General features: G+C 35.6%; 1 protein-coding gene across 47 annotated transcripts in view; it reads left to right on the top strand.

The window, feature by feature from the left end:
- Nucleotides 1–21,983, top strand: part of RIMS2 (regulating synaptic membrane exocytosis 2) — a 340,243-nt gene that overhangs the window by 221,572 nt on the left and 96,688 nt on the right. For 24 of the 47 annotated variants that reach the window (XM_037381119.1, XM_037381125.1, XM_037381115.1 and 21 more), the window contains 2 exons: nucleotides 7,756–7,788; nucleotides 17,228–17,263. The exons of 7 other annotated variants lie outside the window; for them this stretch is intronic. In XM_037381119.1, the coding sequence (XP_037237016.1) occupies nucleotides 7,756–7,788; nucleotides 17,228–17,263 (69 nt within the window). The remainder of the gene's footprint in view (nucleotides 1–7,755; nucleotides 7,789–17,227; nucleotides 17,264–21,983) is intronic. 16 more of the 47 variants (XM_037381127.1, XM_037381126.1, XM_037381124.1 and 13 more) reach the window with 6 other exon arrangements.

The raw sequence follows: 21,983 nt of genomic DNA, 5'->3' as shown, positions 1-21,983 counted from the left end.
CTACACGTGGCACACTACTGCCCCCTATAGACAGCCTTATATCATTACAAACACTGCATTTTCAAGGCATAGCAGTCAGAACATCTGGAAGGACGTGTCGTAACACTGTATTCACCCCTGGATGTTGAGATATATTGTATCTGTGACCATGATCTAACAGTGAGTGATGCAGCCTGGTGGAATCTACCTAAGGAAGCTTCAAATTCCTTGAAGCTTTCCAGTATGGTGTTCACCCTCTGCTCAGGACTCACCTGAGAATGCTTTAAATGTTCTGTTTGCACAGAAAACAGCAAGGTCATACTAATGCAGCTTAGTCCCTGGCTTCAGCTGGCAGTCTGCAGAGCGAAGCAAGAAGGAATACGGGCACCTCATATTGCTGTTGCCGTGTTTTGGTTGCCATTTCCAACAATTTTTTCTGCTAATAGCCTGTTACGGAAGCTTGTCCCCTTTTTAAGTTCAGTTTGTCTGTTAAGAATTTAACCTAACCAGTCACATGGAAATAGCCATGGCAGTATTACAGCTAAGAAAATTAGTGAGAAAAAATTGCTATTGATTACATAAATACCTTGAGTGGAGAACTGAGACTGTGAGCAAATTGTAGATAAAACATAAATAGATAACAAAATTTCAAATAGCAGAAAAAATAATGGTAATACTGTATCATGTGAAGCATTAATATTCAAGAAATATGCATGACTAGACATAAGATTAGCATATTTGTTGGAGGACAACTTAAGGGCATTAAATAAAGTAGTAAAATGATTCTTATGTTTCAGGATTTTCATTAGAAGACACTGATAAAATTCCTGTTCCTGAATACAACATATTTTCTTAACAATGCCTGTGATCTCCAAATTCTGAGGCTATTTGCAAAACTATTGTTTCATATATTACAAAAAAAAATCAATTATATTTGTGCAAAGATTTTGAAGGACTAGAAGGGTAAAATTGCAGAATCATCAGTAAGCATAGTATCAAAATTCAAGCCATGTCTTGAATGTGTATGCCCTTCCTCTAGCCTATGTCAGCACTCTGTCAGAGAATACTGGCCTTCTCAGGACACCACCAAATCAAAGAGTATGTGGAATAGTTATTTGTTCCTATCTAATATTATTAAGCATTTCTACTTTCAGCACCCCTGCCTCTGAGCTATAGTAGATGGCATGTGACAGAAAGTGAATAGTGAATAAGGCTCTAGTCCTCTAATGACATCTCCTTGGTCAGTCAAGGAAAAAAAAAAAAACCAACCTAGAAAAAGCACAGCATGCAAACATTTTCACATGTTTTTTGCATTTTTATGTGTGAGGCCTTAAGACATGAAGCTCGAGAAGAGGTAGGCTACGGCTAGGGAATGTGTCTTGTACTTACAGAGATAAGGTTAGGCAAGATACTGTTTCTTAAAAGCAGTTATTTTCATCTAGTATCATCGCTAGTCTATTGAACCCATCAGGGTTATTTAAAGGGAGAAAACACATAATTTAGGGTATCAAGGCAATGATACTCACGTCTGTTACCTGTCAATTGTTTTTGAAGTGTTCAATCAGTCTCACCGTTCAACGTTTTGGAAGCTGAATGCAGTCTAGCAAACTGTGTCACCATCCAGAGATGATACAGGTAATGCAGAAACTGCCTTCATGAGGCAGCAAAGGAAACACTATTGATTTTCCCCTGTTTTTCCTCCTTGGACATAGTAGATTTGATGATTATTATCTGGAAACCATCCTGTAATGGCTTCATTATTGTTGCCTGTTGAAAAGATTGCAGTGTCATCAAATATCCAACCTGTGCCACAGACAATTTCTAAGCAACATTCGGAGAACAGAACATGGGAAAGTGCTGTCAGATTTTAATATGAATGAACAAAATGAGATGGAATAGTTGAAATGGATTTATATATCTTGGAATGGAATGAAGTAAAAATTGAGTGTCCTTGTAATTATTTGGGGAAAAGCCATATTTCTTGAATATAGTACTAAAGTTTTAGAGGAAGCATAACAACGGCAGGTTAAGCACATCAGAAAATGCAAAGGTAATGCATGCTTGCAAATGGTAAGTCTTTATATAGGGAGACTGGCTTTCAATTTGAAGGGAATCATGTCTTGTTTTATCTATGGAACATTTATGTCTCTCTCCTGGGTAGAAGTATTCTTTGACTGTTCCTTGACTGTACATAGACAAAGTCTTTCAGAAATGATTTCGCTGTGACTATAATATTGTAGTTTATCTCTTGACATGGAATCAGTTGAAGCAGTAAAACAGTACTAAAAAATAATTCAAACCAAAGTGGTGGTTATTTTAAAAGAGTTTGTAGTTAGAATTGGGAGTATGATTGAAAATTATAAAAAGGGAGATATGGTTAGTAATGAGGAATGAATGAGGCTGGAAAAGACAAAGTAATGATGGGACACAGAGAGAGAGGAGAGCACACTTGTACTTCATATAAATGACATCATGAGCACTGAATAAGTAACAAATTATGGTTAAAGAAGTTAAAGAAGGCTGGTATAAAATTGTCAGTTTGTGAAAAGGAGAGGGGCAGAGTGGAGTCATGGACTAATTTATGATTGCTGAAGAGGAAAAGTGACTGGTAGTTTTTAAAATAAATGGGTTGGGGAAGGGAAGGAGAAACAGCCCATGGCCCTGATGCAAGTTTCAGTATGCTGTGAAGGGCTGGGGGGGAAGGTACAGAAAAGGATCTTATGAGTGTGCTGTGGAATCTGAAAAGCAGCAAAGTGGGTAAAATCTACAAAAATAACTACATATTGAATCTGTGAGGATCTTTTAACCTGTGACAAGTGAGAAGTAACGTAGGTTGAATATATGGTATGACTAATTGTTGTCTTGAAAAAAGAGGAGTGTTTACACACTTTCCAGTGACTCTTCTTGCAATTAATAAATGGTTTATTAAGGCATGTTTGCACACTTTCCAGTGACTCTTCTTGCAATTAATCAATGGTTTATTTAAAACAGCTATTCCTCTAATATAATTGCTTCTTCTAAAATTTGCTTTCTTTTTTCTTTTTTCTTTTTTCTTTTTTCTTTTTTCTTTTTTCTTTTTTCTTTTTTCTTTTTTCTTTTTTCTTTTTTCTTTTTTCTTTTTTCTTTTTTCTTTTTTCTTTACCACTTTGAAAGACAATATGCCTAGTCTGTACCAAAGTAACAAAGAATTGGATTCAAGACAGAAAAGGGGACTCTGTGGATGCCTATCTGTGGATAGGAATTGCAGTCCCAGTATAAGCAGGGCACGGAAGTAGTCAAATATTGCACTTCGGTGTCCTAGCCAAATTGCATTGGTTCAGAGTATAATTGTAATTTACGATAGATCACAAATAGTGAGGTGGCCTGAAATATCTTGCAAACTGCACGCCTTTCTGTATATATCCTTTTACTGCCTTTTGTGGTTTGAAGTTTGCACCATTCCTGCAGTGATCTGTGTGATCTCCCAGACAACCTGATTCTGTAGATGGTGAAACTTCTTGACATCACTAGGATGAGAATAGATTTAGAATAGGAAGATGTATGATTTAGGATAGCTCATCTGTCCTGCATTGAGAACAGAGTTTGTATTTGTATCTAGGCTGTTAGGTATCTTTTCTGAAGCAGTATTGGTGTTTGACTACCTAAATCACCTAACTTATTAGTGAGATTCATTATCTTTTCAGGATTTATGGTACTTCAAATCCAGTGTGTAACTGTAGTGCATTAGCATTTGGAAATGTTACTATTTTGTATTTTTTCCCTTTCAAAATTATAATGTGAATTTTATTCAGAGAAGCAAAATCATTAAATGTCTCTCTGGATTCCTCATTTAGTTTATCTCCTGAGACTTATGAAAAAGTAATGCAGTCTACATGGTTTCATTTGATTTATGCAGTTCCAGAAACTGAGAATATTTAAGATTTCTTCTCATATGTTGTTTTCTACCATCTTCTCTATTATCCCTGTCTTTGGGTAGGAATAACTCACATTTTCCATATTCTTACTGTCTTTACCTAGGGTATATTATATATAGCATATATAATGTAATTGCAAAATTAAATGTATTGCTTCTGTCTTCCCTGTATTTTCGTTGTCCGAGTTAGTCCTCTGCTTGTCTTTATGAGGAAAAAATGTCAGTGTCTGTCCAGTATAGGGCTGATTTTTTGTGTGTGGATTTACACTTTAAAATAAAGAGCTCACCTTTAACTAGTAGGGAATTTAAAAACAAATAATTCAGAAGTGTGGAACAGGCTCTGTATCTATAGGAAGGATAGCTAGAACATGTGGCTTAACGCTATCAGAGAGATTTGCAGAAAACTGATTTTATTCACGCCTCAATGTAGTCGAATACCCTTTTGCTCTAAATCTGCTTTTATCAAATATTTCTGCTCTTAATTATTCTGCTGTCTAATCTTCCTCTTTTATTTGTAGCCTTAGCATTGCAGAGTGCATGGTGTCAGGGAACACCTTACTGAGAGTTAGATGCATTGTCATCCATCAGATCTAATCACATCCAGACTAATGACATGTATCTATGGAACATACAGACTCCATGGGATATTTCTATCTTAAAGTCTCCTCCATGTTTTAAGATGATAACTGTTTGATTCTGCTATTGCACATCTTATTTTGTAAAGAGTGTCCAGAAATGAGGCTTTCGAATCTGGAAGTCACAGAAATTTCTGAGACCTTGTAAGCAGTGGAAGATCTTTGTTTCTAAGGAGAGGAGAAAACTGAAATTAAGAAAAGCCTTGAGAAAAAAAAAAAAAAAAAAGTAATTAACTTACATCTCTTTGTCCTATGCTGCTTTTAGACTTTCAGATAGGCATGTCTGCTGTGTAAGGTTTCAAGCATGTTTTTTTGAACACCATGTTCCTAAATGCTTCTCTTTAGTGAGTGACATACTTAAAATAAAAAGTTCTGTCTCAAATCATGATCAAATAGATGGTACTTGTTTTGTTCTATTCAGACTTGCAGTACAATACCTCATTTTCATTTACTTTGTAACTTTATTCATTGAGAGTCTCATTTGTTTCTAAATCTGTGTATAATACCCTTACACATACCACTCTCACACATCAAGATTAACAATCATTCCAAATAAATGCTAGTTCCACAACAAAGCAATAACTATGCAAAATAAGACTGCCTATTGACACGATGTAAATTTAACAGAATTTTATTCCATGATTTTGTTCTTAGATTTTAACGTATCTCTATCAACAGAGATCTGTTCTAGTGGATTACAAACTACAGAGCAAGAGCATTTCCAAACTACTGTTTGGGATTATGGCATGGCTTCTTAATGAGGAGGAGATTGATTCACATAAGTGCTATTGTTTCTAGATTAATTGAGCTATTAGTACTTCCTTCTTGTTGTTGTTAATTGAGAGAAGCTGGTACATTACCATGCCACAATTTCTACTAATTCATTAATATTTGCAACAATAAGTACAAAAATATTATAAGCCATTATCTCAAGAGGTGAGATAGCAGCTGAAAAGGTGCCCACAGTGAGAAGATACCTATTATCTTTGATTTTCCTCTCTGGCTTCTATTAGAATTATTCTTGTAATATATACAATCAGTAAAAACACTGAAAAGTATTTGTCATTAACAAATATTTGTGTTTGCCACTTTGATGTGTAAAATTTTTGTTCAGAACAAATACTTTGCATGAGGACTTTTAAAAATGCAGTTTTTGAAAAGTGTTGGTACATGTGACTGATATGCAATCAAACACTAGTCATTTGGTTGTAAAATCTGGTTGTAAAATCTGTGTCTGTGCTGAGCCCCATTGACACTACTAGAATGCCTTGCATTAATATACCAGGCATATTCCTAATTTGGAAATACTGTGATTCCAAACACCCTTTGCAAATTTCTTGAGAAGGATTTATCTTAATGCAGTATATGTCTCAAAGCTATGCATTCTTATGGATATAAAAAATAATAAATGAAGTATAAGGGGCTCATGATAGAGGCCTAATTGTTTCTGGCAGTAGGAGTGCTTGCTTCAGGGCTATCTATATGTGATAGAAAACATTTTCAGAAAATTTTGAGTGCTTCAGCTGGGTTTTGGTAGTGGTTTTATTAAATGATTTATTTATTTAACAGATACAGCAATTATAGCAACAAGCTGTAATACTCCAGGGAGATATAGAGCTTTGTATTTGCTTAATTGTATTTCATCCTATGGATTCACTGTACCTGCCCAGATAAAAAGATATTTATATGCCTTTTCTTTTTTTTTAACTTGTGAATACATAGTAGCCTTTATCAAAACCATCAGCTTTCCTTTTACATACCTCATATATAGCACTTATGTATGTTCGTTGTGTAAGCAAATTTAATTGCCTAAAAATGCATTCTAAATACATACATGTTACAAGCTACTTGTGTTTTCAACAAAGTTTTGGTACAGTCTTGGCATTTGATAGTAGATAAAAGTTCTAATCTGCCAGCTATAGAATAAAATTGTTTAACTATAGAACACAGTGGTTATCAGATGAACTTCAGTGTTGTTTTTCATTTCATTTTATTGATTTATATTGCTTATTCTAATTTTGCATTTTTCAATGATATCCTGGTATTGAATGTAAAATGTGGATAAAATTATAGCATATTTTTGTGGTGTATGAACTTTTCTTGAATTCTTAAACATCTGCGGTGTTAAGGAATTATGAGCAATGTTTTGTGACTCATTAACAAATTTGAAATTAGATCAGGGCTTATAAATATATATGAAGGGTTTTTTCATTATTATTTCTGATGATTTTTGGAAGAATGCATTTGTTCTGCTAGTGATGGTAGCTTCACAGTTCTTTGTAATTATTATTACTTCTCAAAATTAATTCCTCACGTCCTTTTGCTACAAATAGTTTTTCAGTACAGAGAATGGCACTGTCCCTCAGATGTTCTTGATGTCTGAAATGGCAGTGTGTGTTTGAATGTGAAGTAATAAAGTAAGTAATGAGACAGTTGCTTTGGCATTTAACTTGCATGCATTTGGAGTAACTTAGACTTCTGTGAAATAAGAGTAACTTTTGGTTCTGAAAAAGTATCTGTTGAATTGACCATGAGAGTTAATAGCTATACATTCTCTTTTCTCATGTTCTGTGTTTTGGTCTTGATAATATTGCCTTTGGCAGAGTGTTACAATAATGCAGTCCTTTCCAGAGTGTGTTATGTGGATTCTGAAATTCCTGAGCTTGTATATCCTTTCAGAAAAAAATAAAATAAATCTGTTTTCCATTTTGGATATTAAAGTTTGGTTCAGCATAAATTGCAACAACTTAATAACTGAAAAATCTAATAATAGACTTCCCATTGCCGACTTTAAATTGAATGTTCAGTACCTGAAAGAGAAAAATAAGACTCGCCTTCAAGTAGCTAACGTTCCAAAAAGTTGAACAGTCATGAACAAAAGTATTTATGCTAGTTAACATACCTTTTACTATCCAGCTTTTTCTTCAGCTTCATTACAAGGATTGACTTTGCTGTCAGTTATAACTTTTATTATTTCCTCAGCTCCTATACTAATCCTGTCTTTGTTGTTCTTTTTCAACAACAGTAGTTTAACCACTTCTTCCTCAGCTTTCTTTTTCCTTCTGGTGTCTGTGTTATTTTTTTCCCCATTTACTAACTCTGCTCTGCAGACTTCTCTCTAAAACAATTTTTGGCCCTTTCCCTCAGTGTCAGTTTTAACCTTCTGAATACATCCTCTCACGCCCATCTCCTTTGTCTATGTCTGTACATTACACGATGTGATCACAGAAGAAGCGGAATCATCAAGGAGAAGAAACTCAGGTCTGTCTCTTCTACTGCTTTTCTCTGTGTTATTTTTTTCATTTTACCTTTCCTATAGATTTTATCACAGCTCACCTCACATACTTTTCACTGTCTTCCCTCTCAATATATTTAAATATTGGCAAACTGTAAGAATTTAAGATCCTTTTGTAGTTTTTATTACCTATAAACTAGGTACTCTACAAAAAGTGTTAAAAGGTAGCTGATGACACAAGCGCTATACCTTAAGACTTCAAACTGATATGATTTCTATCATATCAGTTCTTATTTCCCATCTCCATTATCTGTAAATTAGCCTTTAGACTTCCAACTAGCACATGAAAACAATCCATAATTTGATTTATCTTTGTGTTTGAAAACTGCTACAATGATTATGGAAACTGATATAACTAGTTATTTTTCACCCTGAGGAGGAAATAATTTCAGAACTGAAGAATGTTAGTAAGTAAATTTCAAACTTAGCTTCATTGAATAAAAAATAGATTTTCTTAGAAGTAGAGTTAATGATCAAGACCCATTCTCTCATACCAAAAAGTGTAAAACGTAAAGTTTTGATAACAGGAGGAAATGAGAAGTCAAAACATTGATGGAGCTCTAACTTAGCTGTATTGTTCATGGCTTCTCTTTCATGTTCCGCATTACTTGCGGTTTCATCTTTCATATCAAATTTTAACCTACCACATTATTGAATTTTCTGTGTATTTTATATTACTGGCAGAGAACTAATATCTAGAAAGGCATCCTAGCTCTGAAAATGCAGTAGTTGTTCACACTTCCCTGCTTGTTCAGTTGTGGTACCCCAGAACTACAACAAAATTCCCCATATTTAAGTCATTTAAATACACCTGTAACATTTAAATGTTACAGTTGTGTCAATGCTCTAATTAACTTCTTGTGCCTCTGCTATTATCCCAACAAATTAGAGAAGCCATTTGGATGCCATTTAGCTTCTAAAATCTGAAGCAGTTTTTGTGTACATTGCCTGGTCCATTAAACTTAGGAGGTATTTAGTCAAACATATTTGGTCTTTCTCTGCTGTGGCTGGCTCCTTCAGAGCTCCGGTTTACCTTTGTTACTACTCTTTCCTCATCAGTCAGAGATTATGGAATCTTGCAGACATTATTTGCTGTGGTTTTCATATAAAACAAATTTTAAGATCGAAATCACTTAAATTACAGGGGGGGATGGAAGTTGAATGTGGATAAAGAAGAAAACTGGTAGTATGATCTGAACTCCATCTTCTGTATATAACCACTATCAGAAATTAATAAACGATGTTGTAGAAAGACTGTTTACTTACCTTGTGCGTATGATCCATTCCCAGTTCCCATGCAGTGATTCTGAATATCTTTCGTTACAAAAATGACATTAGAGGATTTGTGACCTTTTTCCTATTTGTTCATAACAAAAGAAAAGGAAAGGTTTGGACCTTTTTATTCAAGAGCCTTCCTCTGAGTTATTGATTGACTCAGTATATTGAATCAAAATATTGAATCAGCCCATCTGATTCTTGGGGTTAGAAGAAATCAGACCTTAAAATGATATCTATTGTCTCAGAAAAACACATATTTTCATCACTTATGTTTCTTGAATATATGTGAGGAGGCAGTATCTGTGTATTATTAACTTTTTTGGACTTTCCAATTCAAATACACTTTTGCAAGACACTGTTTAGCTTACAGTGTTAAATAAATGTATTAGGCACTGATAAATTTAATTGTCTAGCACAGAAATGTGAAAGCATGATCAGCAATACAGTTTTAAAGGTTATTATTACTTCCCTTAAATTCAGGAGCAATTCGTTTATTTTGTGGATAGTAACGTATGTTCAGATATACATTTGAAATGGGTACTCTCATGTTTTACCTCAGTGAGAAAATAGCTTGCACATTTCAGTACAAAGCAATTTAAGCACCTGTGTGTACAGCTAAAAGCAAGGGTGACTTTTCAAAGGCATACCTTTAGGAGATGTTTTCCCATTGTTTTAGAATTTGCTTTGAAAAGTGTGGAAGTAGGATTACCCATTTGCAGGTTTCATTTAGGAAATGGTTTTCACAGTATTTACCATGCCACCAAACATTCACATGAATTAAAGGATTAGCTATTGGTTTTACGTGTTATTAGACCAAAAAGTGTTGTGAAAACGAAATATCTGAACATGTGAATATGGTATGGAAAGAAAAATGTTGGCATTTCATTTCTCTGGATATTATAATCTTTAAATGCAAAAATGAGAAAATTTTATGCTCTGAAAAATACCTACATCTTTTTTTTAATTGAAAAGTCCTATAAGAGTGCCTGCAAAGCTCATGCTGTATATTTCAAGCACAAATGCAAGTTCAGAAAGCTAACAAGCAATAATATTTGTATGTAAATTTTGTTATCTGGCAGCAGTACAGCTTGATAGCATCCTTAATGACTAAACCTTTTTTCCTTGAGTGAAGAATGAGTTTTGCAATGCAGAGTTTTCACAATTTGTTTCTAAAATCATATTTTGGAAATAATTTAATATATTTTATAGGATTTAAGTATTTTGAAAACTTTTTGGAAGAGATATGCCTGTTCACCTCCCTGTGTATTCAGTATGAGCAATGGAAGTAAGCCCCTGCCTTAGTGATGAAGCAGACGTCTTTCTGTCCTTCAGTAAGATGGTTCAGACGAACCAGTTACCATTGTGTCAACGATTACTTGCAATTGCAAGTATTACTTACTGTGGTCTTCAAATATATGAGATACAGAAAAAATTCTTAACCTTGCAAAATTAATTTAGCCTTAGATGTGAGCGGACTCAAGTAACTATACCCAAAAATACATCACTGAAACTATGGAAAGGCTGATCCATGGCAGTTTAAAGGTAGTCAGTGTACATGTAGCAGAAATAGTGCTGGGTAATTGATTCTAGTTTTATTCCAGGATGAGAAGGGATGGAGTAGTGATGCCCAATCATTGCTGCTTTCTAAGGAGGCAGACAGAAGGTGGAAGATGGAGTAGTGGGAACAGCTTCATTTCTGAAGGGCTGTGAAAGGCAGGGAAAGAGGTTCCAGTTCTTTTCTGTGACTTCTGGAGCAAAACTCTCATGTTGAGAGAACAAAGGATTGATTAGAGTTTTTGCTAACTTTGAGAATGAAATTCAAATAGACAAGGACTTTCAAATATGGGGGTTTTTGGTGGTTTATATAAATATATATATTTTAATTATTTTTCTCTGTGATAACATGATTGCTGGGGGAGAAGCCTACAAAACCTAAAAAACCCTACTAAAGATGGGCGACCAAATTGGAAGAGTTTGTAGCCCTGGACAGTGAAGGGCCAAACAATAGAATGGTCTGGCAAATAAACCGTTGGAGAAAACAAGGGCAAAAAATTCATGTGATTGAGAGAGTTTAAGAGATCAACTGCAATAGAAGACAAGGAGCACAATTATTTAGATTTCTTCTTATCTTACCATATCATGAGGTTTCTCAAGCCTTCCAAGAGTGAATCTACTGTTATATACTTACCCTTTATAAGCAGAACATGACACCCCTCTATATTTAATTTATTCTTATAGTCAGTATTCAGTGACACACTTCCCTTTAAAGAAAGGATGCTGCTTTGTTTTGTTTCCATCTTTCTTATGTGGAAAAGAAATTTCTGGATGGAATGTGCAACATTTTAGGAGAAATATGGTTAAATGACTTGTGCATTTCTGAAGGCTTCTGTGAAATTTAGACAGGCGTGTTTAAAATCTGATGCCTTAGACTGTGACTGAGACATTTAAAGAGTCTAAATCTGTATTTGGTCAACAAGAACCAAAGGGATAGGTAAACTCCAAATTCAGTTTAATTGTACTTAGCATGCTAATAGATGTATCATATTGGATGGTTGTGAGGCTCTTTGTCCTTATTTTTAATTCTGATTAGAATTAAAACCAGAAACCAAAGGCCTCAAAAAACAGTGCCCAAAGTAACCATCTGTACTGAACCACATAAATAAAGGCTGATCTTCAGTCTGCTGAATGAAAAATAGTAAAAATATCGGATTATATAATTAAAAAATCAGAGTATATTTGCCCAAAAGACACAATAGCATTACATGTATTTTTTTTATCAGTAAAGGTTGCTAGTTGAATGTGTAGTTCTCCTGAGTCTTACATGCAGGTGCGTACACCACTGTTGGTTTTGTGTGCTTTGGTTACATCTCTGACCATATTTCTCATTATTGAGATGCTGACAAAGATGTCTTGCATTCTTAGGATTGCTAAAGAATCTCTATTAATAGCTGTTCGCTTTTCTGGAAACAGAGCCATAGTTATCCTCAAATGGTTGTGCCTATGTTTTCAAGTGGCTATAGCAGAATGTGAACTATTCTGTTCTTATACTGTGGAGTATATCAGTGGTGGGAACACTGAGGATCCTGCATGCTTGGGGAAACAGGATGTTGGAGAACTTAACAATAAGACTGCTCAGGCTTTCAGAAAACAAAGCAGAGTTTATAGCATGGCTGATCTGAATGGGTTTTTATGAGTACACAATGTAAGGGCCAATTGATCCCTCAGATATTTTTCTTTTGCCTTTCCAAGTTCTACTGCATATCATTCATACAGGGAGGATGTGCCAGAATTCTTTGGAGAAGTGAAATGGGGCGTTTCGTCTAATACTTGTCTTCCTGCTTCTTTCTTTCTTCCTTTTTTCCATGTGAGTGCTCAGTATTTTTCAAAGACCCCCCAAAATGTATGTACACCTTTGTATGAGGCAGCATGGACAAACATCACAGAGTACCCGGCAAAAATCACTTTGGAAAAGAATCCAAACACCATAAAATAAAAGCTGGTCATAATCCTAATGATTACTTCAATAAATGTGTGAAATATTCCCACCTTGCTTCAAAAGGCCTCTGTCCTTTACCAGCTGCACTCGTCTGTCCCTAGTGATGAAGACCTGAGCTGACCCTGTCAATTTATGAACCTGTGATTCTAGAGATTCCTTAACTTTCTAGCTTAGATCACCACACCATCTTATTAAATTCTTTTACTAAGCAGTGCCATGTATTCAGCAAATAATCCAAAGTAACATTGTTAACATGGTTTAAGCATTGTGATAAAAAATTGTTTAATTGGCGAGAAATGTCCTCTGGGTTTTAGTCTTTGTTTAGTGTGTCAAGCTTGAAGCCAAGAAGAAAAAAAGCCCCAAGAAAACCATCAAGCAATTCTCAAATAGAAAACAGGAATGCAAAGGCATGCTCCCCCACTAGGATGCTGGCTAACTGGAATTGTCTTCAGTTTAGCATTCCCTTTTAAGGGCAGTTATTAATGCTTCAATCTCATTTAAACAATACAAAAACACTTAAACAACCTTTAATTTGTTTTCTTGTTCCACATTTCTGAAGGTGTCAGCCATATTCTTTTCAGACTGTGATGTGGATCACAGACTTCTTGGAAAGGCTTTGTTTGCTGCAACGATAACTTTTTAATGTTTGCCACACATTGGACATACAGCCCTGAAGCAAAGTTCAACAACCTTTTATATCACACATCATCCGATATTGTGCTAGACCTGTAGCAGTTAGGCAGTTATATGTTTTACACTGTAGACAGCCAGAATGGCAAAATTAAGAGCTAATTTCTTAAAAGTGGAATTGGAATTGAATGGCTCTGGAAATAGGAGGAAATGTAATCCTTTGAATGCAAAACCTTTAACTGACAAGTTTTGATCAAAGCACATAACTTTTAGATTTTGCTTTTAGGAGACAATCTTGTTTCCTTTGCCTGTTTTGATAAGATTTTTGTTTCAAGTTTTTGGTTATTTTTCAGTGTAAAATTTATTTTCCTGTATTCTAATAAATAGCATTTCAAGAGAAATCTCTAGTAAGAAATTTGGCTAGCATTTTTAAAAGTACTTACCAAAAGTTAGGGTCCTATGTATACATTTGATTTTTAAAATCAAATGTTATTTAATCATTTGCACTACTTTGAAAAACCAGGCTCAATTTTCAATAAAGTCCTTAAGAAGCTAATTTATCCACTCCATAAATACAATTGCTAGTCATATTGCTAATTTTCAGTGTTTGCAAATATGAAAAATAGAAGCATAAATTATTTTATGTCATTTTCCTGTCTTATACCTAAATTCAGAGACAAACAGGGGTTCCACGTCTGCCTGTTGTAGTAAGATGTATATCCTCCAGCATTAGAGACTGCAACTTCTTTCGTTCAAAGCAAGGAAGTCTAGGTTTATTTTAGGCCCCAGCCTGAGCTGATGCAAATCTTTTTGTTCTGGATCCCAGATGAAAGAACTATCATGTACCAACCTGTTGAACTTGCCCCTGGACAGCTAAAAATCATTGCAGGGGAGACAGTTCAAGAGACAACCTAACTCTAATTAGGTCAGGCTCTAACCTCCAGTTTGTGGCAGATACATATCTTCCAGATACAGTCAGATTGTTAGATACCCATTATATATATTAGTACTTGTTAGATAGACCATTTCAAGACCAAGGGGATGTGGCTTTGTCTAATATTTTATGAAATGTCAGTGGTCATTATAATAGCAACGTCAGCTATCATGGTGGAAGAAGTCTTGAGAGAGGATCTCTCACCATTTCAATCACTCTATCCCGATAGTTCATCTCTGTATTTCATCAATGAACTTCAATATCCCTATATTCTGATTAAGCTGAAAACGTATTGCTATTTTCTGTAATGTACAGAAATGTCTCCTTCATGAAAGCATTCATGTTTTTCTCCAAATTGTTTAATTCTGAAAAAATATAGTTCTTAAATTGAGATAATTATGCCACAGGATACAGTATATGCTTTTCACTTTGTAAACCAAGGTTAATTCAAGGGATGTAGAAAAATATTGACTAATGTGATGATATTGAAGAAATCATTTAAATAGAAATAGACAAAGATTTTTAGGCATGACTGGTGCCTTTGTAATTTTGTATTATTCAGTTTGAAACATTTTAAAATAATCTTAAAGTGATTTATTGATTTTCAGCATTTTCAAGATACTAGGTCTCTTTATAGCTTTTTCAGTTTGAGCAACTAATAACTGGGGGAACCAAAAGCATTAATTACTTTAGCATCAACATTCCGAACCTGCTCTGAATTCTTTTAAGAGGTGATGACTAGGCCCATAGCTGCTGTGACAATCTTTTCTGTTGAGAAGTTAGCATTGTTTTATGGGGTCAGTGGATAATACTGATATTGTTCAGTTCTGCTGCTTCCCACCAAAGTGAGATCTTACTCAATTCAGTCTTCTGTTCTTTCTAATACTTCTTCAGACAGTTCTTTACAATGCAATTGAAACCTCAGTTTGGAGAGTAGGACCCACTATGCTGACCTTGATTGGAAAAATCTAGAGAATTTATTTATTGTAGAATTTTATAATAAATGTCACAGCACTTCAGTTACACTTTTAAAATTCAAGAACCTAATAGAATTAATGCTTGCTAATACTATGGTACTATTTTCTAGAAGTCAATTTGGAAATATTTTTCTATATCATTTTTAAACATGGAGCAAGAACAAGTGAAAGTCGGGCAGGTTTCAATTTTCCCTTATTTTGACAATGTCTTTATTTAAAGACTCATAGGGGAAAGACAACAGACATGTCAATGAATGGACTTCTAGGCATTTTAAAAAAGGAATTACCGTATAGTATTAGATTTCTGTATTAAGAAGATATTTCAGGCAAAGTAAAGATTTCTTTTCACCATGGGTATGAAATAATTTAGGAATGTCATCATTCTATCTGAGCTCAAACTCAAGCGTATTTTAAAAACTGACTTCATTTTCATCTATTTTGCGTTATATTGAATCAGTGGTATTGTTATCAAATCTCTTTCTGCTTTAGAGAGTAATGAGGCAGTAGAAGACAGTGTGGTATTTGTAGTGTTTATAATGGTGATAGCAGTTTTAAAAAAAATATAACTGAAAGCTTGAAAAGAAAACACAACTATCTCTATTTCTGCTGTTTTCCTAGCAGTATCCACAACCCACACAGACAATATAGGCCAGGCTACCCAAATGCCAAACCAGAAGAATTCAAAAGGCCTTATTTATAAACTGTGCACAATATGGGGCAGGAGAGGCCAGGGAATGGGAGAGGTTTCATTTTGGTACCCACTGGTTTACAAAAGTGTAGGCTTATGACTTGCCATATCTGTTTCCCATTAATTTGCCTAACAGTTCCACTAGGAATTGCCAGCAGAAGAGCAGCCTTGATCCCACACAGGATGGGATGCCAGATCTTATCAAAGTGTGACACATTATTTATGCTCTCTGCAGGAGCATATTTTTCTTTCTTATACATCTACTTTGCTCCAGTATGATTTCTTCTTAAGTATGACTTTATCCTCTGCTTTGATACCCAACTACAAAATGGTATTTCCTTAAAAAATAACAGCTGTTTCCCTCTTCTTTCTGTGTACTATAAAGTAGATCACAATTTCATGAGCAACCCTCAATAACCAATAATTCTGGAAAAATATTTAATTCTAAAAATGCGTGCTATTTTTGGTTTGTAGCTTGGGGGTTGTTGCTCCATATTCATGGGATTGTTTTAATTGAATTTAATATCATTTTGGCTTACAGTAAGAAAAAGAAACAGAGAGTCTATTTAAAAGTTAATGGATTTCTAATTAAAGTAAATTTCATTTGACTTAAAATTCTTTTGCATTAATTACCAAACTTGGATTTCAGAGTGCAGTATTTATGGCCTGCCAAAGTATTTGATAGGGATCCAATGTATTTTCTTTCTTTGTAATAGAGGAATGCCCTGAGCCATTTACAACCTTTGATATGCATTCAGAATATTTGTTGGCATCAGTTAGCTGGATTTAAGTGCATGAACTATGATCTGAGTATTGCTGTTAATGTCTTTTGTTCTTCATCATTTTTTAACTCTAAGACAAGCTACAGTAATATCATTATTAAACCTTTTAACCTGTAGAAGCTATGAGAATTGATTAAACCACTGAAGATTTAAAATAATTACTGAAAACCATTCTGACACATTCAATTTTTATGCTTAAACCAGTAGACTGCATATTGTGTGTGCACTGCATAAAACATACAGCACAAGTAGATTTTTTACTTTTATTTTTGTGTCATCCTATTGAAGGAAACTGTAAAGTAACTATGTCTGACACCTGCCTTGCTCTCTTTTGTGTTGAGCGTGTTCATGATTCTGGAAGTGCACAAAATACCCCTGAGTTCCCTCCAATAAGTCTTCAATAAGAGTGCACAAATGTATACACGAGCATGCAGTGAATATGCCTCTGGATGTAGGGCACCATACTTGGTTGGTTGACTAAACTCATCAAATTAAATTAATTTGGTGGTTTTTCTTCACTTTTCATTTTTAATGCATGATTTATATTACTTTTATTATTATTTCTGCATTTTCTCTCTCCTCCCCTTTTTGTTTTACATATTACTTTCATTTGTTTATAGAAGAAAAGAAAGCAGATCCAGAGAATGGGGATACAGGTAGGGTGACTTATTCAAAATTTTTTCATGTTTTTGACCTTTAAATTCCTTGATCTATTATGTTTAAGCAAATGTGTACCAGGGACTTGGATCACAGTTTTGATGCATTTTGGGGATTTCAAAACAGACACTAGGAAATGGAAACTAAGAAAAGGCTTTCCCAAATGCTTTTTTTGAAGGAGTCATATTAGGGTAAGAAATGAGAAGAGACCGGCATCAGCTAAGGAAGGCTCTCATACACCTCAAGAATTCTGTTCTGTCTTCCCCACTCCAGGCACAGTGTGCTCACCTGCATACTGCCTTTTTCCTCTCTGTTACAGGTTTCTGACTTCCAAAATCTCAATGTTTCTGTAGTTCCCTCATTACTAGTTTCCCCCCAATGCCTGAGCTGCTGTGCCTCCCAGATTTTGTATCCCTCTTGTCCATGCCTATCCAAAACTAAATCTGTCCTAATATTTTAAGAGAAATTCCACTCTACTTCCATACCCCAGATTTCCCTTTTAGTCTCTGTGCCTCAGAAGCCTCGCTGTACAGCAAACTCCTTCTCCAAACACATCATCATCACCAGTATCTATAGTAGCTAGAACAGTTTAGTAATTCCCACTGGAGAAGGCAATGAGAGAAAGAACACAGATGCCAGTTGTTCTTATTTGTGTTTTTTAAATAGATAGGTCTGCCTTAGGCTGAGCTGGGTGATAAGGCCATTTTGATGTCCTTTTTGTCTCTGGTGTGGACCAGACTCTTACCCTTAAGAACAACCAATATTTGACCTAAAGAGCAAATAATAGTTGTTAGCTCCAGGCTGAATTAAATGATTGCTTATCTCTTTGTGAAAATGTGACTCTATCAGCACTTGAGGTCAGGAAAAGTTAGATATTAACTACACCACTGATTACAGCCCCTTAACATTTTTAGGATGAAACAAACATTTAGTTTTCAGTTATGAGGAAAACTTTAATGGTGAAGCAGCTGAAGCTTATCTTATTTCAAGTCAAAACATGAAGATAATGGTTTGCCTTCAAAGCTGGAGCTGTGATTCCAGTGCCTGTCCTGAGTCGTGTTGAAGGAATTATACAGCTGCCACCTAGACCATCGCAGGAATTACGCAGGTGCCACCTCAACAGGGCTTGTCCCTAAATTCTGCTTTAATAAAAGAATCTGAGTTCCTTCTTTTACTGTGTTTAGTATGCAACAGTAGTTACAGCTCGAGCTGGGTGCCTCTGAAGAGGGGCTCCACCTGTCAATTGTTACTGACCTTTATAGTCTTTATAGGTTGTTTGATTTCCTAATGGCACTTCTGCTCATCTAATCCTGTGTGAAGTGTCTGGGGTCTCTTCCTGATTTGCTCCTGCAGCCTCCAGTCACCCTTTTTGTCTGTGTCTTGAGATGTTTCCTTATCTTCTGTTACAGAATATCCTGTAGTTAAACTTTTACTTATACCTCCTTATGTGCTGCTTACATTTGCATAGATAAAAACAAAGGCTAAACTCCAATTTGTGCAGCCTAAGGCTTAAGATACTTAGGCACTAAAGTGCTAAGCCCTCGCACAGATTAGTGTCTCCATGCAGTCCTTGCAGATCCAAGGGCAGGTTGCAAGGTCGCTGTGCACAGCACTTGGGCACCTTATGCTGGCATTTCAGGACTGCGCACTGTAGTTGTGCTGATTTCCTTCAGCACACTCTCTTCTGAAAATATGGAGAATGGCTGGTATTAAATCAGCACTAACTGTTCGTCAGCTGGGAATTTCCTTGTGCTGATGAAAACTCCTCTGAGCCACGTTCAGGCCACGGGCTTTTTAATTTTGGATAATTGTTCAAGATAAGCAGAACTCCAAGGTGTTGCCTACAGTGTAATGATCCCAGTTATGTTTGATGAGCAAAACAAGGCTTTGTCCTTCCATCAGTCTTTCTTAATTTTTTTGTATTCCTATGGCTGAAGTTTGGGTGTCTCACTGGACATTTCAGTTGGAGGCACAGACAGCTGCTGTCTAGAAGCAAAAATTCTGGAAGGGTGTTAAGGCAGAAGGGTACAAATGAACTCGCTTTCGCCTGGCCAGAATTTGGTTGCATACACATGTACAACGTGGCAATGCATGAAAGTATGTCAGAAGTATCTTTAATTTTTCTAGTACCAGTCTCTGTGGTCTTGAAAATGTGTGGTGCTGGGCTCTGGCTAAGGACCTGAATAACACAAGTGCTCAGTCAGCCTTGTGCTACCAGTGTGAAAGCTTATACCTCTTCATCTTCACCACTCTTGATAATAGCTAGGTCCAGGTTACTTCTGATTTGCCTACTCACACTCCAATACACCTCCTGATTACAGGGGGGTCCTTAGTATAGGACTGATGTTCAGCCTTGGTTACCAAAATCATGTTAGGAGCTGGAGCTTCCTAGTGCACCTGGACAGTTAATGAGCTCCCTGGAAGTGCTTTCCGCTCCCGCTGAACTCCCAGACAGGTTTCAGCGAAGTACAGATTTGCCAGCAGCAGTGGAGATGATGGTAGCCCTGCACTTCCACCACTTGGCGTGACACTTGTGCATGCTGGACCACATGAACGGGAAGTGCCGTGGCACTCTCCCAACCTTCCTATTCTCATCCCGATCATGGCTGCATCTGGCTTAAGTTACGTCAATATTAGCCTGCAGCAGCCAGTAACCCTGCACACTCTTTCTGCATGTCAGTTCCATGCAGGGTAGAATCAAAGCTGATCTTCTGCATTATGAACTTTACACCACCCTCAGGGTTCCCTCTTTTTGCATATAACGGAATTCACTCACTTGTTAAAGGCAGTTTCAAAAATACATAGCAAATTCGATTTTCTTTAAATTAATTTTTATGGGAATTGAATTTTTTTTCCTAAATTTTGCCATCTTCTTTTTCTCTTGAGACTAAAATGAGCCACCAGTTTTGTTTAATTTGCTACAGAGGATTTACACCAAGGGGTTATGTGTCCCATTTTCAATGGCAAATTTCAGAATGCTTGGTTTTGCAGATCGTCGGAAATTGGATTTGTAGAAACCTAACTTTCACTTTACCACCTGATCATAGATAAGAATGAATATTTTCACAAGTAATTGTGAAATTTCTAATTTGTGCTCGAGAGGTATTATTTCATCAGTACTTGTAATTTCCTGAAATTTTGCAGAATGTCTGGTGACAAAGAACACGTGATGATTTCATAAGAAAACTTCATAAGAAAAATTGACAAAGTTTACCTACTGGTGAAAAATATTCCTTTGTTACGTTACTGAAGAATGACAGGCAGATTTGCAGAGTGTTGTGATTTCAGCAAAGGGTGATTTCTTTCTTTGAGCAAAAGTTATTTTCCTTCAAAACCACTTATGTGTTACTGCTGTCATTGAAAAAGAAAAAAATATCATTTTCCAGTTTAAAGTTTCTGTTTTTAATAGAATATATCTTTAGAGCTTTTAAAACTAGATCCTTAAAAATCACTGCATCTTAATAATAAAGTGGCAAATATTGCTATGGGACCTATAATGGTTGAGGAAAATTGTGATAGGAAAAAGTAGCTGTATTTTATTTCAGGAATTTTCATCTGCTGCTGTCTTTCTCATTTTGTTTCTCCCTATGAAACACGTTTTTTTCCTCTTTTATTCATTTTTCTTGGTTTTCATTTCTCTTAAAAGTTTTGATGAATTCTTTTCAGTCATGTTGTTTGCAGGCAGTAAATACGGAGAGTTTGAACACAAAAAGCAGAAGCCAGAGGGTTTATAGCTAACAGTACAGTTTAGCCTTATTGCACTCCCTTTCACTCCCTTCCAGATTTCCTGTGAAGTGCTACAAGATTTAGCTGACAGGTCTGATAGTATTTGCTACTGCCATTACCGTTGTAAAAAAAAAATAAAAAATACAAAGCTCAGAGGCCCTGTGCAAAGTCCTACTTTACTGTTAGATTATGACTTAAAACTGAGATTTGGAGTTTAAATCAGGTTTATATGTACACTAATATTCCCATCTCAGTTCCATAAACAAAGTCCAGCTTATTCAATACATAGGATGTTCAGAAACTTCCGTTTATGACTAGTGGGATTCTGAAATTTTAATCCTAGACAGCTTTTGTGTTAGAATTATGGAAAATTTATGACAAATGTCAGTCAAAAGGAATACTTTTTAGCATTCTGTGGCTAATGAATTGATTTGTACCGTGTAAAGTGGAAGAGAATCAAGCCTGTGTGTGTATAACGATAAACTATATTTTGTTTGCAAATCTTTTTCTAACATTATGGGCTGTTGTCTTCCTCTCATTTTTCTGTTTCTCACCTTTCCACCTCAGCTTTGGCACTTAATTCCTTATGATTTTACATAGTAAATTGTGGTGTTACAGTACCAGTTGGTTGAAACCAGCTGCTGCCCGAGTCATAAGTAAGAACCCATCCCTAACGGAGACTAATCAAGTATTTGCTCCAAGATTAGTGAATCCTGAAATCATTCTTGAAGTTGCGTGTCATTTGAATGTAATAAGCCGATGCCACTGGGTGGCTCTTTAACATTCCTTTAGATATCTTTAAATTGTTTTGAGCATGCTAAGAATATGCTCAAATGGTAAACGGAAGGTCTGCTAGCCTGTGGCTGTTACTTCATTAGTAATTTGGCATACCACACTATAACAAGTGCTGAACCAGGATCTCCACCCAACATAAGCACGTTGTCTTTGCATTCCTTTTTTAAAATGAAAGACTAGTTTCTCTTGACTCTTTTG

The sequence above is a fragment of the Falco rusticolus genome, chromosome 3 (genome assembly GCF_015220075.1).
Source record: "Falco rusticolus isolate bFalRus1 chromosome 3, bFalRus1.pri, whole genome shotgun sequence".
In the NCBI taxonomy this organism is placed as follows: domain Eukaryota; kingdom Metazoa; phylum Chordata; class Aves; order Falconiformes; family Falconidae; genus Falco; species Falco rusticolus.
The sequence above is the reverse complement of the archived record's forward strand: the minus strand, read 5'-3'. Positions and strand labels throughout refer to the sequence as shown.